We start from the raw sequence: 14732 nt of genomic DNA, 5'->3' as shown, positions 1-14732 counted from the left end.
TGTTGTTGTTGTTGTTAGGTGCCATCTAGTTGGTACTGACTCATAGTGACCCTATACACAACAGAACACTGCCTAGTCCTACGCCACCCTCACAATTGTTGCTACATTTGAGCCCATTGCTGTACCAATCCATCATGTTGGAGGTCTTCCTCTCTTTCTCCACTCTATCAAACATGATGTCCTTATCCAGGGACATGTTCCTCCTGGTAATATGTACAAAGTATGAGAGACCAAGTCTGGATATGTTTGCTTCCAAGGAGCACTGTGGCTACACTTCTTCCAACACAGTCTGTTTGTTCTTTTGGCAGTCCATGGTACTTTCAATATTCTCCTCCAACACCATAACTTTAAATGCATCAACTGTTCTTAGGTCTTCCTTATTCACTGTCCAACTTTCGCATGCATATGAGGTTATTGAAAATACCATGGCTTGGGTCAGGTTCACCTTAGTCCTCAAGCTGACATCTTTGCTCTTCAACAGTTTAAAGAGGTCTCGTGCAGTAGATTTCTCTAATGGAGTATGTTGTGTGATTTCCTGATTGCTGCTTCCATGAGTGTTAGTGGTAGATCTGAGTAAATGGAAGTCTTTGACAACTTCAATCTTTACTCCATTTATTTGGATGTTGTTTAGTGGTCCAGTTGTGAGGATTTGTTTTGTTTTGTTTTACATTGAAGTGGAACTGATACTGAAGGCTGTTGTCTTTGATCTTCATCAGTAAATATTTTAAGTCCTCTTTGCTTTCAGCAAACAAGATTGTATCATCTGCTTATCACAGTTTGTTAATGAGTTTTCCTCTAAACCCGATGCAGCATTTTTCTTCATATAAAACAGTTGTTTGGATTACTTGCTCAGCATACAGATTGAGTAAGTATGGTAAAAGAATACAACCCTGGCACACACCTTTCCTAATTATAAACCATTCAGTGTTCCCTTGTTAATTTCGAACAACTACCTCTTGGTCTATGTATAGGTTCCTCATGAGCATAATTAAATGCTCCAGAATACTCATTCGTTGCACTAATGTTCATAGCTTGTCATGATCCACACAATCGAAAGCCTTTGTGTAGTCAATAAAGCACTAGTAAACATCTTTCTAGTATTCTCTGCTTTTAGCCAAGATCTGTCTGATGTCAGCAATGATATTCCTCATTCCTCTTTCTGTATCTGGCTCAAACTTCTGGAAGTTCTCAGTCAGTATATGGTTGCAGCCATTTTTAAATTATCTTCATTAAAGTTTTACTTAAGTACGATACTATGATTTCCGCATTCTGTTGGGTCATGTCTCCTTGGAATGGGAATAAATATGGATCTCTTACAATCAGCTGGCCAGGTAGCTGTCTTCCAAATTTCTTGGCATAAATGAGTGAGTACCTCCACTGCTGCATCAGTTTGTTGAAAGATTTCCCTCTGTATTTCATCATTTCTCAGTGCCTTGTTCTTTGCCAAGGCCTTCAGTGTACCTTGGACTTCTTCCCTCAGTATCATTGGCTCTTTATCATATGCTACCTCTTGAAATGATTGAACAGCAACCATTTCTTTTTGGTACAGTGACTGTGTGTTCCTTCCATCTTCTTTTGATGATTTCTGCATCATTCAATGCTTTGTCCATGTTGTTGTTGTTGTTAAGTGCTTTAGAGTTGGTTCTGACCCACAGTGACCCTGCATAGACTTTCCAAGGAGCACCTGGTGAGTTTGAACCACGGACCTTGTGGTTCAAACCAACTTTGCAGTCCAGTGAATTAACCCACAGCGCCGCACCAGAACTAGTCCTTCAATGTTAGAAGTTAAGGCTTGAATTTTTTCCTTTAGTTCCCTCAACTTGAAAAATGCGGAGAATGTTCTTCCTTTTGACTTTCTAACTTTAGGTCTGTGTACATTTTGTCATTAATATTTGACTTCTCATTCTGCTCTTTTGAAATTTTCTGTTCAACTGTTGTACCTCCTCATTTCTTCCATTTGCTTTAGCATCTCTACTTTGGAGAGCAAGTTTCAGAGTCTCTTGTGACATCCATTTTGGTCTTTTCCTTCTTTCTTGTCTTCTTAAAGACTTTTTGCTTGTCTTCTTAAAGACTGGTTAATGCCACTATTCAAATTTATGTTCCAGGAAGAAAGGTAAATTCTGGAGCGTAAATTTGAACAACAGTGGTATTAACTGGTCTTCTATGTAGGCATATGGATATTATTCTATCACAAACAATGTTGCACTTCAAGACAGATCTTAATATGTTCATTTGGATGAATGTGCCCTTCCTCTTCAATTTATCATTGCTGGCATAGTAAACCATGTGATTGGCGGATTCAAAATGGCCAAAACCAGTCCATTTCAGCTCAATAATGCCAAGGATATTGATGTTTATGTGTTCTATTACATTTTTGACAATTTCCAATTTTCCTAAATTCAGAATTCATACATTCTGTGTTCTGATAATTGATGTTGCTGTGGTAGCGTAATGGTTACGATTGGTTACGATTGTGAACCACAAGGTCAGCAGTTCAAAACTACCAGCTGTTCAGTGGGAGAAAGATGAGGCTTTCTGCTCCCATAAAGATTTACAGCCTTGGAAACCCTGTACAGGGTCGCTATGAGTCTGAACTGACTCCACGGCACTTAACAACAACAACAGCTGTTTCCCTTCATTTTGAGTTGTGCCCATCAGCAAACAAAGGTCCTGAAGGGTTTTACTCCATTCGCGTCATCATGGTCAACTCTATTTTGAGGTGGCAGCTCTTTCCCAGTCATATTTTGAGTGCCTTCCACCTGAGGGGCTCATCTTCTGGCACTGTATCTGACAGTATGCTGGTGATCTTCATCATATTCAATATTCAGCAATCTTGTGTTGACAGTGTTCCACTGCTATTCATCAGGTTTTCAGTGACTCAGTATTTGGAAGTAGTCCATCTGTTGTTCTTCCTAGTATGTCTTTGTCTGGATGCTCATCTGAAACCTGTCCACTTTGGGTGACCCTGATGGTATTTAAAATACCCATGGAATAACTTCCAGAATCACAGCAACATGCAAGTGGCCACAGTTTGACAAACTGGCAGGCGAGTGGCAGAAAGGGTTAAAATAGCTTAGCAAAAAGTACGTGTGTATTGACAGCTTTCTAAGTAGTGTGTTGATGGGCATAGGATAAAAATTATATATCTGAGGTAGAGAAGCTGTGGACTCCAGGCTCACAGACTGAGAAAGTCTTTGTGCCTGTGGGCAGGAGGCAGGCTTGCTAAGTGTGCCCTTTGGACATTTTAATGATTATATAGGTTTTGTTTTGTATGTATACATCAAATATTTTGCTTTGTTGATTTGTAAAAATCAAGATATCAAAGGGAAAGCCATAAGGAAGAATCAGGATTAACTTGTTTCAGGGAGGGGATTGTAATCATTGAGATGAATAAAAACATATGATTGGTTGAGGGTAAAGTTTATGATCTTTGTCTGTTAACTTCACTCAATTCACATTAAAAAGTTTAAAAAAAAAAAAAAATCTTAGGAAGTTCAACTTTTTTTTTTTTTCCGAGGCATTGCGATGCCACGGACAGTATGTTGGTCTGGGAACCAAGGGACCTGGACTCCAGCTCTTTTCTCTTGGTGTGTACTCTGAACAGATCATTACTGTGGAAGCCTCAGTGTCTTCCTGAGGCAAAAAGGTCCTTCTAGCTCCCACCTTCTAATTGCCTTGTCCATCAGAGGGTATGGAAGTTAATGTGCTGTGCTGTCCAGTACACAGCCAAGGGATCCTGGCCTCCTGTTACAAAGAGAGATTACCACTTTGGAATATAGTTTTAATGAAATAATGATTCCAAATGCCCTTTTTTTTTTTTTTTTTTTTTAAATGAGGGGCTGAATTAGTTTAGAGGTTATTCATTAGTTCAAGGGTACCTTAAGAGACTCACGTATTGGTTTAGGGGTTTATAACCCACTTCTGAAGCTATATAAAGAATCACCTATTTACATACGTGAATTTTTTTCTGAGAGAATCTCTATAGCTTCCGTCAAATATTCACACAAGTAACCCCCAAAAAAACCACATCTCATATTTTATTGAACACTTCCTATGTGCCTTACATATATTAACTCACTTGATCCTCACAATGACCATTTGAGGTCATGCTATTATCCCCACTTTACAGATAAAGAAAGTGAAAGAGCCCAAACTCAAACAAAAAGCAAAAAACCCACAACCCATTGTGTTTTTTTGATTGGTTGGTTCTGGTTGCTTCTCATTCACAGTGACCTTGTTAGGTCAGAGGCTCGGGGTTTCTGAGACTGTATATCTCTATAGGAGCAGGCAGCCTCTTCTCTCTCCTTAAATGGTCATATCTGAATTAAAGGTTAATTCAGCTGCTCAAGTCAGAAAGTTTCCAAAAGGCCAGTATAGTTGTATTATCGTATTTTTACTTAAAAGTGTAAAAATATTATTTTTATTACACAAGTGATGTAGACCATACTTAGGCTAGCAGGAATACCTTGGGCGGAGGGAGCTGTTGACAAAAAAATAAATAAAAATACAGTAATTCTGCTGTGTGTACAATGGCATGTTAACTAGTACTCAGAAAACAAAGCCCACTGTCACTGATGTGGTTCTGACTCATAATGACCCTATGGAACATAGTAGAACTGCTCTGTAGTGTTTCCAGGACTGTAAAGCTTTTTTTTTTTTTTTTTTTTTTTTTTTTTTTTTTTTTTTTTTTTTTTTTTTTTTTTTTTTTTTTTTTTTTTTAACTTTTTGTGAATTGTGTGAAGGTTTACAGAGCAGATCATCAGTTGGACATTCAACAAATCATATACTTTGCACCATTACATGGCTGCAATACCCTCCATGTAGTAACAGCTTTTGCCGCTATTACGTTAACTCTTGCATTCCTCCCTCCTGTGTCTCGTGCTACCTTCAGCTTTCCTCTGCTAACCTCCCTCTTGTTGTATATTGCTTGCCCTATCATCCAAATTAATGTACCTTACTTCCCCCCCTTTTTTTTTAATTTTTAACCTTTTTACAGCTTTGGTCTTATAAAATATTTGTCCTCTTGTGACTGACAATTTCACTAAGCATGATGTTCTCCAGATTCAACCATGTTGTGAGATGTTTCACAGATTAATTATTTTTCAACATTTTGTAGTATTCCATTGTATTTTGTATGTACCGAAGTTTGTTTAGCCATTCTTCTGTTGATGGGTATGTAGGCTGTCTCCGTCTTTTTGATATGTCTCTTATAAGACAGCATAATGAAGGATCTTGAAGGATCTTGTTTTCTTAACCATTCTACACTCTAAGTCTTTCCTCTTTCCCCCACTTACTGTGCAACTAAGCACACTCAATGAAAGCTTGTAAGCCAAGCCAGCCACTTCATGCCTTTGTAAGTCTGGTGTTCCCCCTTTCACCCACCAAATTTTTGATAGTGAGACTGTAAATCTTAGGGAAGATGACTGCCACATCTCTCTCCTTGGTGAGTTTGAACTGCCAACTTTTGTGGTTTGCATCCCAACACTTAACCCACTGCACCACACCAGTACGAGGCTGAATTTATTATCTTTATTTTGCCAGCATTACAAGCAATAGTACCAAGTCACCTTATATTATCCACAAGTATGAAATATTGGTATCTTTTTCATAGATTTCTTTAAATGATTTTTTCACTTTTTTAAAGGATTATAAGGGTTACACTAATAATTTTGACACTTCATAAGTCACACCAATTCATTATTTGATGTGTTTTTGGTCAGGCATGAAATTCAAGAGTCATGTGATGGTTCCATTGAAAAAAAAATCTTAAACGGCCCCTTCAGGATGAATTTTCCAGTCATGCATTGTGCTAAAAAATGTAGTTGGACTTTTCCAGATCTCTCGTTTTCCAATTGGATAGGGTGCATATTTGTTGTTTTTCTATTGCTCATTTTAATGGAAACTAATTGCTTTTTTCCATTTCTGACAGGTATATTTTATACAGATTCTGGTTTTCACAGGTTTGACTGTACTTTTAAGTATGACTTTGCAAAAGACACCCTGCCTCCTTCACCACTTGTCTTTCTGTGCAGCTAGTGCCCACATGCTACCTGTTGTTTGCATCAAATAAGAGAGCACTTTTTTTTTTTTTTTTTAAATAGTGACTATTACCAATGGGCTCCTAGAGAATTACAACCTTACCTTGCTTTTCTTTTCCAAATCTATAAGATTTGAAAACAAAACAAAACAAAAAACTGTATTGCTCTTTACAGTATATGTACCAAGAAAGTTGAGTAACCCAGATTGTAAAGTTTTTAAAGAAAATACAGATCTACTTTGAGTGTTTGAGGGCCTCCGTGCTGTAGGAATTGCAGACCTTAAGAGGGAAGATGCCCTCTCCCCCCATTAGTGTCTCTAGATACCCTTGACTGAATGTTTTCAAGAAATTTAAACTCAGCTCTATGCTCTTTAAGATATCCTGGGGCTTTGAAAGCCTCAGACATTTATGTCTGGGAAATTTGAAATGATAACAAAGTGATGGGAGTTTAGATGATCAGAATGTGTCTGAACTAGCTCACAGTACTTGAAAGATGTCCGGCATTTGATGCATCAGGTTTTAGGAACCTGCTTTTCTACATGTCTGAAATACTAAAACCGCTGTAGCTAGCTCACTTGCCTGTTTTTCTCTGGAGTCACGGTTCCTGATTATACCTATGATCATTTTAATGATCATTTCAAACAGACTTACAAGGATGTAGAGCAGGGGTGGGCAACCTTTTTTCTCCCAAAATGTATAACATCACTCAAGGGGCCATACAAAATTATCAACTCAAAAATTAGCCTGCTATATATTTGGTCAAGCATTTAATTAAATCACCCCTAATGGGATGTGTGGAGTCCTCATGTGGCACTGTGAGTTAATGCGCTGGACTGCAAAATTGGTTTGAGCCTCAAAGTAGGTGGTTCAGGCTCACCAGACACTCCTCAGAAGCCCTACACAGGGTCGCTGTGGGTCACTACCAGTTTCGTGGCACTTAACAACAATGTGATGTCTGGAATTGTGTAGGGCTTCAAAAAGTTCTTGGAAAAACTGAATTAAAAATATTTTTTCACTAATTTTTGAGTCTTGGTGTAAGGCATTATAGGATAAGCACTAGACTGTCACCTGCAAGGTTGGTGGTTCAAACCCACAGCTGCTGCACTGAAATCCTGTATAGGGTTGCTATGAGTCGGAACTGATTCGATGGCTCCTAACGATTTTTTGAAGCCCTTGTGTAGTGTTTTCCATGGCAAATATTATTCGGTAGCAATTATACTCTTTTATCTACTGTTCTAAATTTAAAAATACACAAACTAAACATCATGGTGTATTAATATGTAGCTCTGAACACAAAGCAGTATTAAAAATAGATCAGGTCTGCTGACCTCTACTGTCTTCAGTTCACCAGCTACCATGAATAGTGTAACTTGGTTATTCGTTATGAGGACTCCTTTCTAACCAGTAATTTATTAGGAATGATAAGTTTTAAATCAGCATTTGGTTCTTGTCCTTTACTATGGTCTAGGATTCTAGGAGAGGGTTACAGTTACACGTGTGCTCTTCTAAGAGTCCTGGGAACCATTGTACACTTCTTCACAAACAGTCAGGCTGCTAGGTAGGAGTGTTGGTCAACATAATTGAGAAACCTGCATTATGTGTATGTACCAAAAACAAAACAAAAAAACAAGAAATGTTTTCTGTGCTCAAAGAGTTTTTCAAGTAGTTGTACAGTTCCGTATACTGACATTTTCTTTTTCCTTCTCCCTCTTAGCCCTTTCCCTATATATTTACAACCTTATTTTATTGTAAATCTACTTTGCTACATTCTCAACTTTTTTAGAAATGATTTTCTCCATCTCATAATCAAAATTTGGGTGTTTTTACAAGGTTTCAAGTGTTGTGCACTCAGGGAAACTTCAAACCATCTCTCCATCCTTTGGGTGTGATGGGGCCATCAGACAGAAATGGCCATTACCTCGCCCCTCTGTAGCATTCAGACTTGAGTTCTCTTTCTTTTAATTGCTTGCAAATACTCAGCCAAGTCCCTTCCTATCCATACTAAACATTTGCCAAAATCTTTTTTTCTGGAGCTCCAGGCCTTCATTTCCTATTGTATGTTTCCACCTGGATGTTCCACCAGCTCCTCAAACCTCGAGCTAAGCTCTCCAAAATAGAATGAAGTTTTCCCTCTCATTTATTTGAGAGTTGTGGTGAAAACATATACACCAAAATTTCTACCCACATAATTTCCACATTTACAACTCGGTGGCATTGATTACAGTTTTTTCATGTTGTGCCACCATTTTCACTATTATCCAAAACACTCCACCATCAACCCAAGGGTTAATGAGCTGGATTTCAAGGTTGGCGGTTCAAACTCATCAGCACTCCTCGGAAACCCTATAGAGGGTTGTTATGAGTCAGAACCAACTCAACAGCACACAGCAACAACAATGACAACAAATCACCTCCAGGATGAGATTAATTTGATGTAATCATGCCCCATGGTGTGAGTGGATGTGATCAGCCCTAATGTGCTGTAATTATCTCTTGTATTGGAAATCCTCACTTCTTTGATGTAATAAGGCCAGTTGTCATGTACAGGATTAGATTGTATCCCGAGTCTCTTTTGAGCTGAAACGATTAAACAAGCAGGGCACAGAAGGACCTACTGCCACCAAGAAAGTGCTGGGAGTAGATTGGGTCCTCTGGACCTGTGGTCCCTACACTGTTAAGCTCCGAGAATTGGGAAATTTTATGCCAAGACACATGGAGATCTCCAAGGATGCTGAAAAGAGACAAGGGCCTCTGTCTAGAGCCAGTTCTCTGAATTTGGACTAATTACTGCTTGTTACAGCCAGCATCTTGTGGTATCTCTGTTATAGCAGTACTAGAAAGCTGAGACAGGCATCCTTATACTAGCTGCTTTAAATTGTCTCTGAGAATTCCAAAATCTGGGTCATCTCATGGTTGGCATTTGTTGATTACCGTTTCCATAAAGCATTGGCCCATTTTTCTAGTTTTTGTAGGTTGAGTAACTTTGGATTGCAACCTGAATATTTTGAATTTCATGTTGTATCAACTCTTGGTTCTAGTATAATTGTCTCGAGAGTATTAATGTTTTAAATTTTTGCTGGTCATCAAACTTGTTAGGTTCAGGCCTTAGGTGGTTTAACTACATGCTCACTCACCCCCTTATTATGGATGGTAAATCAAATGTCAAAACTTTGCTACACTGGTGTGTGTCTGTTTTGTGTGTACTTGGTTCAGAGGTGAGTCTGAAAATTTGTGTGGCTTTGGACAGAATTAGAGCATCTCTTTGTCCAGCTCCCTTCCTTCTGGGATATCCCCTTCATACTCCATCTTGCATGGGTTCCTTTCTGTGATGTGTCTAGCTGGAAAGATGACAATGTTTCTGTTGTAGCTCACCTGTCTTGTATTATTCCTTAAGTGCATAGCCATGAAGGAGGAGGAAAAAAATCTCCAAATTAGGAACCTCGCATGGATGTCACTTGTCCAACTTGTGATTCTCCTCCATAATTTGCATGCTCTTGTTTACTTTTCAGAGTCCTCAGTATTATTTCTGATATTTTATTCTGAGTTTATAGCTGTAATCTCTGGAAGGCCTAGGCTCGGGGTGCATATGGGGGTGCTTACCACTGTTGTAATGGAACTGGAAGTCTCTGTAGAGTACTTAAATGTTGGGAAGTTGAATAATGCAGAGCACGTCTGTATGGGGCTGGGAGAGGATCTTGAATAGAAGTATTTTCTGACTTTTACTGGGATGTACATGTAACACTATAATTAATGTAATCTTCAGTCATTAATTGTATCAACTTTTCCATTTGTATTTTTAAAGCACTTGAAGACACTACGCCACCCTTGCTTGCTAAGATTTTTATCTTGTACTGTGGAAGCAGATGGCATTCATCTTGTTACTGAGCGAGTCCAGCCTCTGGCAGTGGCCTTGGAATCGCTGTCTTCGGCAGAGGTCTGCGCAGGGATCTATGACATACTGCTGGCACTTACCTTCCTTCATGACAGAGTGAGTAACCCGCGCACCATCTGCTCCCCCAGCTCCGATGGAGACCACAGTGCTGGTGTTGGTCAGTTATGCTGGGTGTAGACACTGTAAGTTACTGTCCCTAGGAGACTTCCTCAGGAAAAACAGCACATCGGAAAACACAAGAGGCACTACATGCAGACGGTTTTTAGAAAGGGCAACTAGTTCTCCATTCCTGGACATTTATTTATAGAACTTTATTTCAGTCTACCTTTAGTATGGATAAGGCTCAACCCAAAATTAGCTGCGGCTGTCATTTGTTATTAGCACCTAGATAAAGGTGTAACATCGGTGCTGCTGTTGACCAAAGCTCCTATTAGTTTATAGGAGAGCGGTACTGTTTTAGATCTTCAGTGAGAAACGACCATTTCTTAGGAAGTGGTAGAGCTCATACATAGAGGTCTTCCCCCCATTCAAATAGGTGAAGCCAGTTAAGAGACAATCCCTGACACCGAGTAGCTAATATGCTGTGCTCTCTGGTGATATGTGCTATTAGCTCTGGTAGTGTAGTGGTTACGAATTGGGCTGTGAACCTTAAGATCAGCAGTTGGAAACTACCGGCTGTTCCGTGTGAGAAAGATGAGGCTTTCTGCTCCCATAAAGATTTACAGCCTTGGAAACCCTGTACAGGGTCACTATGAGTCGGAACCGACTCCACGGCACCTAACAACAACGACAGTGCCTAAGTTTACTTCTGGTCTATTTCTGACAGTATTCTGATTTACTACTTCTTAATGATATTTGCATTCTGAATCATTAAGGTTTGTTGGCAGTTCTCCAAGGTTAAAAACACCACTCATAGGTTAGAAAAACGTAACCTTCCTTGACTCATCTCAGTGTGTTTGTGTTTCTAGTAATGGGAGACAGACTCGGCAAATAGCAGGTTGGTCTTGTGGTCTCTTAAAAATGCAGTCATTTCTCGTTATTTGAGGTAGTTAGGCTTAATGAGGTCCCTGTGTGCCCTGAAATGGTGAATATCAAATTAGCCTGATTTGCCCTCAGCTGGGAACATGCTCATCCTAGAACTCAGAATGTCTACAATGTCTGCAAAAATGCCACAAATACTGGCTTCAGGGTGACAGATAAACGTCAGTGAGTGGTGAGCTCACCAGTGTGGCATCCATGAATAATGAGGCTGCCTGTATGTGTAAGAGTGCTTTTACTAGCAAGAATTATTAATGCTTCCCTGAATAGGAGCCTTTTCTTTGTTGGAGAAAGTGCATGCCTGTGATGAAATGTTAGAACAGTACAAACGTGCATACAGGCAAAATTAAGTCTCTTTTCTACCCATGAGTCCAGAAATTAACCTTGGCCACCAGTTTGTTCTTCCAGAGGTGTACTTTGTGCATCTAAAGCAAATGTTTGTAAATCTATTTCTCCTGTGTTTTTCATTAAATGTAAACACACCATGCATACTGTTCTAATTCTGGACTGCGAGCCATAATTTGTGTCTGTGGTTCAAGCCCGCCAGGCACTCCACGGGAGAAAGATGAGGCTTTCTGCTCTCCTGAGAAGATTATTTATAGTCTTGGAAACCCTATACAGCATTGCTATGACTCAGACCTGACTCCACAGCACTTAACATTAACAATATGTATAAGCACACACATGAATTTATATATAATATACATATTTGGTCTAGTGAGTAGAATGTTGAAGTGTTTCTTTGTTTACTGGAATGATTTCTGATTTGGAAAAAAACATACTTGAACATTGTTTTCAAAATGTCCTCCTTCCCTTTACTTATCTGATTACTATATGATTTCAGTACGCTCTTCTGGGGTCTGTGGGATGTTTCTGGTGGTCCTTATCATTCCATTTTCCTCTTCAGGTAGAATTTTTTTATGTCTACTGACAAGATTTCAGGTGGAGAGGATCTGGGTTCGTGATAGAATGTAGGTGAGAAGAAAGCATTTAGAGGAGAAAATTAATAAAATCACTTATGGGAGTATAGATAAATTTTTCCTTTAAGGGCATTTGACAGCAAACTATATAGGCAATGAAGACTTGTAAATTTATGTTTAAGGGCATTTGTGTCTCCTGATCCCTTTAGAAACAGGGATGTGACTGTAGCTGTGTGGTGGTTTAATGTCTTTATTCACCTGCCTCACCAGGTCGGGGGAAATAATGAGCACAAACCTTTCCACTACATTTTTCCTAACTTCATAATGATTAAGCAGCCTCATGCAGTTTGTCATTCCTTAAAATCATAGTTGTATTTATTGTGCCACAAGTGGGAAGGCTAGTCATAGTCCTTTTTTGTGGTATTTGTTATTTTAAAACTTCTACTTCAGAAATGAGAGTGGCAGTTTTCTTCCTGTCCTTTTGTCTCAGGGAAACCTAACACACAACAATGTCTGCCTGTCATCTGTGTTTGTGAGCGAAGATGGGCATTGGAAGCTAGGAGGCATGGAAACAGTCTGTAAGGTTCCTGAAGCTACACCAGAGGTAAGCTGTATGACAGACCCTCTTGTTTTCCTGGGATTGACGACTTTGCTGAAAGGATGTGGTTCCTGCCTCTGAATCTTCCTCCCGTCCTTCTTTGGACACTTGACTTGCATCCCATGCTTGCATCTGGAGAATTCTAGTCTTCCTAGCCGTGTTAGTAAAGGAACCCTGGTAGCGTAGTGGATTACGGGTTAGACTGCTAACCACATGGTCAGGAGTTTGAATCTACCAGTCACTCCACAGGAGAAAGATGAGGCTTTCTGGTCCTGTGAAGCCTTGTACCCTCGGAAATTCTATCCAGGGCTACCTTGAGTTGCGGCGGCAGCAGTGTTAGAAGACACTGATTCTTGTCTTCGTTTTATAGCGGAGGAACCTGAGATTGGAGGAGGCAGAAGGGTTGTAACAATACTGTAAGGAGAGGCTCCTCTAGTACCTGCACTTAATTCTGTGAGCCCATTTAATGCTGTATATTGACGTTATCTTCATGTATTTCCCTGAGGGTGGGATAGTCTCATACTTACCTCGGCTACTCCCCTAGGATGTTGTTAAGTGTTGTCAAGTTGGTTCTGACTCATAGCAACCCTGTGTAGGGGTTCTGAGGAGCGGGTGGTGGGTTTGAACTGCCGACCTTGTGATTCGCAGTCCAGTGCTAATCCTACAGCGCCATACCAGGAGTCTGTGCCTGGCTTATTTTAGGTGCTCAGCACATGTTGCCCAAAGTCATATGTGACGTCATCACAACTGGAATTAGGAACCACGTGTGCTTGTGGCACTTCTTACCATTTTCTCTGGCAAAGACCTACGTACTTCTGTCCCAGGTTAATAATTTAACCTTACTATCCGTATTTTGGGAGTCCTGGTGTGACGCTGTGGGCTAATGCGTCAGACTGCAAAGCCATTTGAACTGCAAGGTTGGCGGTTCAAGCTCACCAGTTGCTCCTTGGAAACCCTGTACAGGGTCGCTATGGGTCAGAATCGACTCGATGGCACTAACAACAACAACATCCTTATTTTGTCCCTTTTCATCATTTTGCATGTTGCTGCTAGACTGAATTCTTTCTGGGGGAAAAAACAAAAACAAACCACCAAGAACAACAAACATAAAACTTCCATTGGAATTTATACCAAAGCAGTGCTTACTTGTGTGACTTACTAGTCAACCTCAATTTCCCCTCTTCTCCAGCCCGTGGCTTCCAGAGGGCGCTTGGAATTTGTCTAATTTGCACCAGTATGGCCTTTTTTGCTCAGTTCAAATGCTTCTTCTTCCACCATGAAGGTGTCTCTCTGGTTATTTCTGTACTTGTTGGTCACTTTCTTCCCTGAATTCACTGTGTGTCTAATGAGTATGACAGAGCTTAGCATGTCATCATCCTGTGGAGGCCTCTTCCGACGCCTTACTATGGCATATCAGGCCCCTCCCCACCGTACCTGCAGCTGCACTTGGCCCTCACACTTCCTTAGCTGTGCTCTGAGTACATCCTGTTGGTCGCACACAGTCCCTCTGTGTTAGTCCCAGACGTACTGGGCTCCTTCATTCTCTTCCTCCCCTGTATGCCATTCTGCTGCTGTAGTGCCTTGTTTTCCCTCAGCTTCCTGGAAAATATAAACTCATCTGAGCTCTCACTTCAGCATTCTGTCAGTGAATCTCTCCCCCCACCCCCACCCCACCCAACAGGGTAATCACTCCTCTCAGCCTTACAGCACTCAGTAGTTGTTAGGGAAATTCTTAGTTTACACTCTAGGTTGTGAACACTTGGCTTGGGACAGGGAACTTACTGCGTTCCTCTGGTAGCATAGAGGTTACATATTGGGCTGCTAACCTTAGAGTCAGCAGTTCGAAACTACCAGCTATTCCATGGGAGAAAGATATGAGGCCTTCTGCTCCCGAAAAGATTTACAGCCTCGGAAATTTTGTTACAGGATCACTGAGTTGGAACCAACTCCACGGCACCTAACCACCACCAATTCCCTAATTAAGGCATCCTGGTTGTGTAGTGTGTTATGAGTTGGGCTGCTAACCACAAGGTCAGCAGTTTGAAACTACCAGCGGGAGAAAGATGAGCCTTTCTGCTCCCATAAATATTTACAGCCTCGGAAGCCCTATACAGACAGGGTTGCTCTGAGTCAGAACCGACTCCATAGCATATCACCACCACCACCACCAATGCCCTGGTGACACTGTGAGTTAGGTGTGGGGCTGTTAACTGCAAGATGGTTGGCTCGAATCCAGCAGCTGCTCTG

At 40.5% G+C, this 14732-nt stretch overlaps 1 protein-coding gene across 2 annotated transcripts in view; it reads left to right on the top strand.

The window, feature by feature from the left end:
* Positions 1 to 14732, top strand: part of SCYL3 (SCY1-like 3 (S. cerevisiae)) — a 32471-nt gene that overhangs the window by 1448 nt on the left and 16291 nt on the right. For both annotated transcript variants that reach the window (XM_006872634.1, XM_006872633.1), the window contains exons 2-3: positions 9840 to 10025; positions 12378 to 12491. In XM_006872634.1, coding sequence (XP_006872696.1) covers positions 9840 to 10025; positions 12378 to 12491 — 300 coding nt within the window. The remainder of the gene's footprint in view (positions 1 to 9839; positions 10026 to 12377; positions 12492 to 14732) is intronic.

This window comes from Chrysochloris asiatica, unplaced genomic scaffold (genome assembly GCF_000296735.1).
Source record: "Chrysochloris asiatica unplaced genomic scaffold, ChrAsi1.0 scaffold00207, whole genome shotgun sequence".
NCBI lineage: Eukaryota > Metazoa > Chordata > Mammalia > Afrosoricida > Chrysochloridae > Chrysochloris > Chrysochloris asiatica.
The sequence above is the reverse complement of the archived record's forward strand: the minus strand, read 5'-3'. Positions and strand labels throughout refer to the sequence as shown.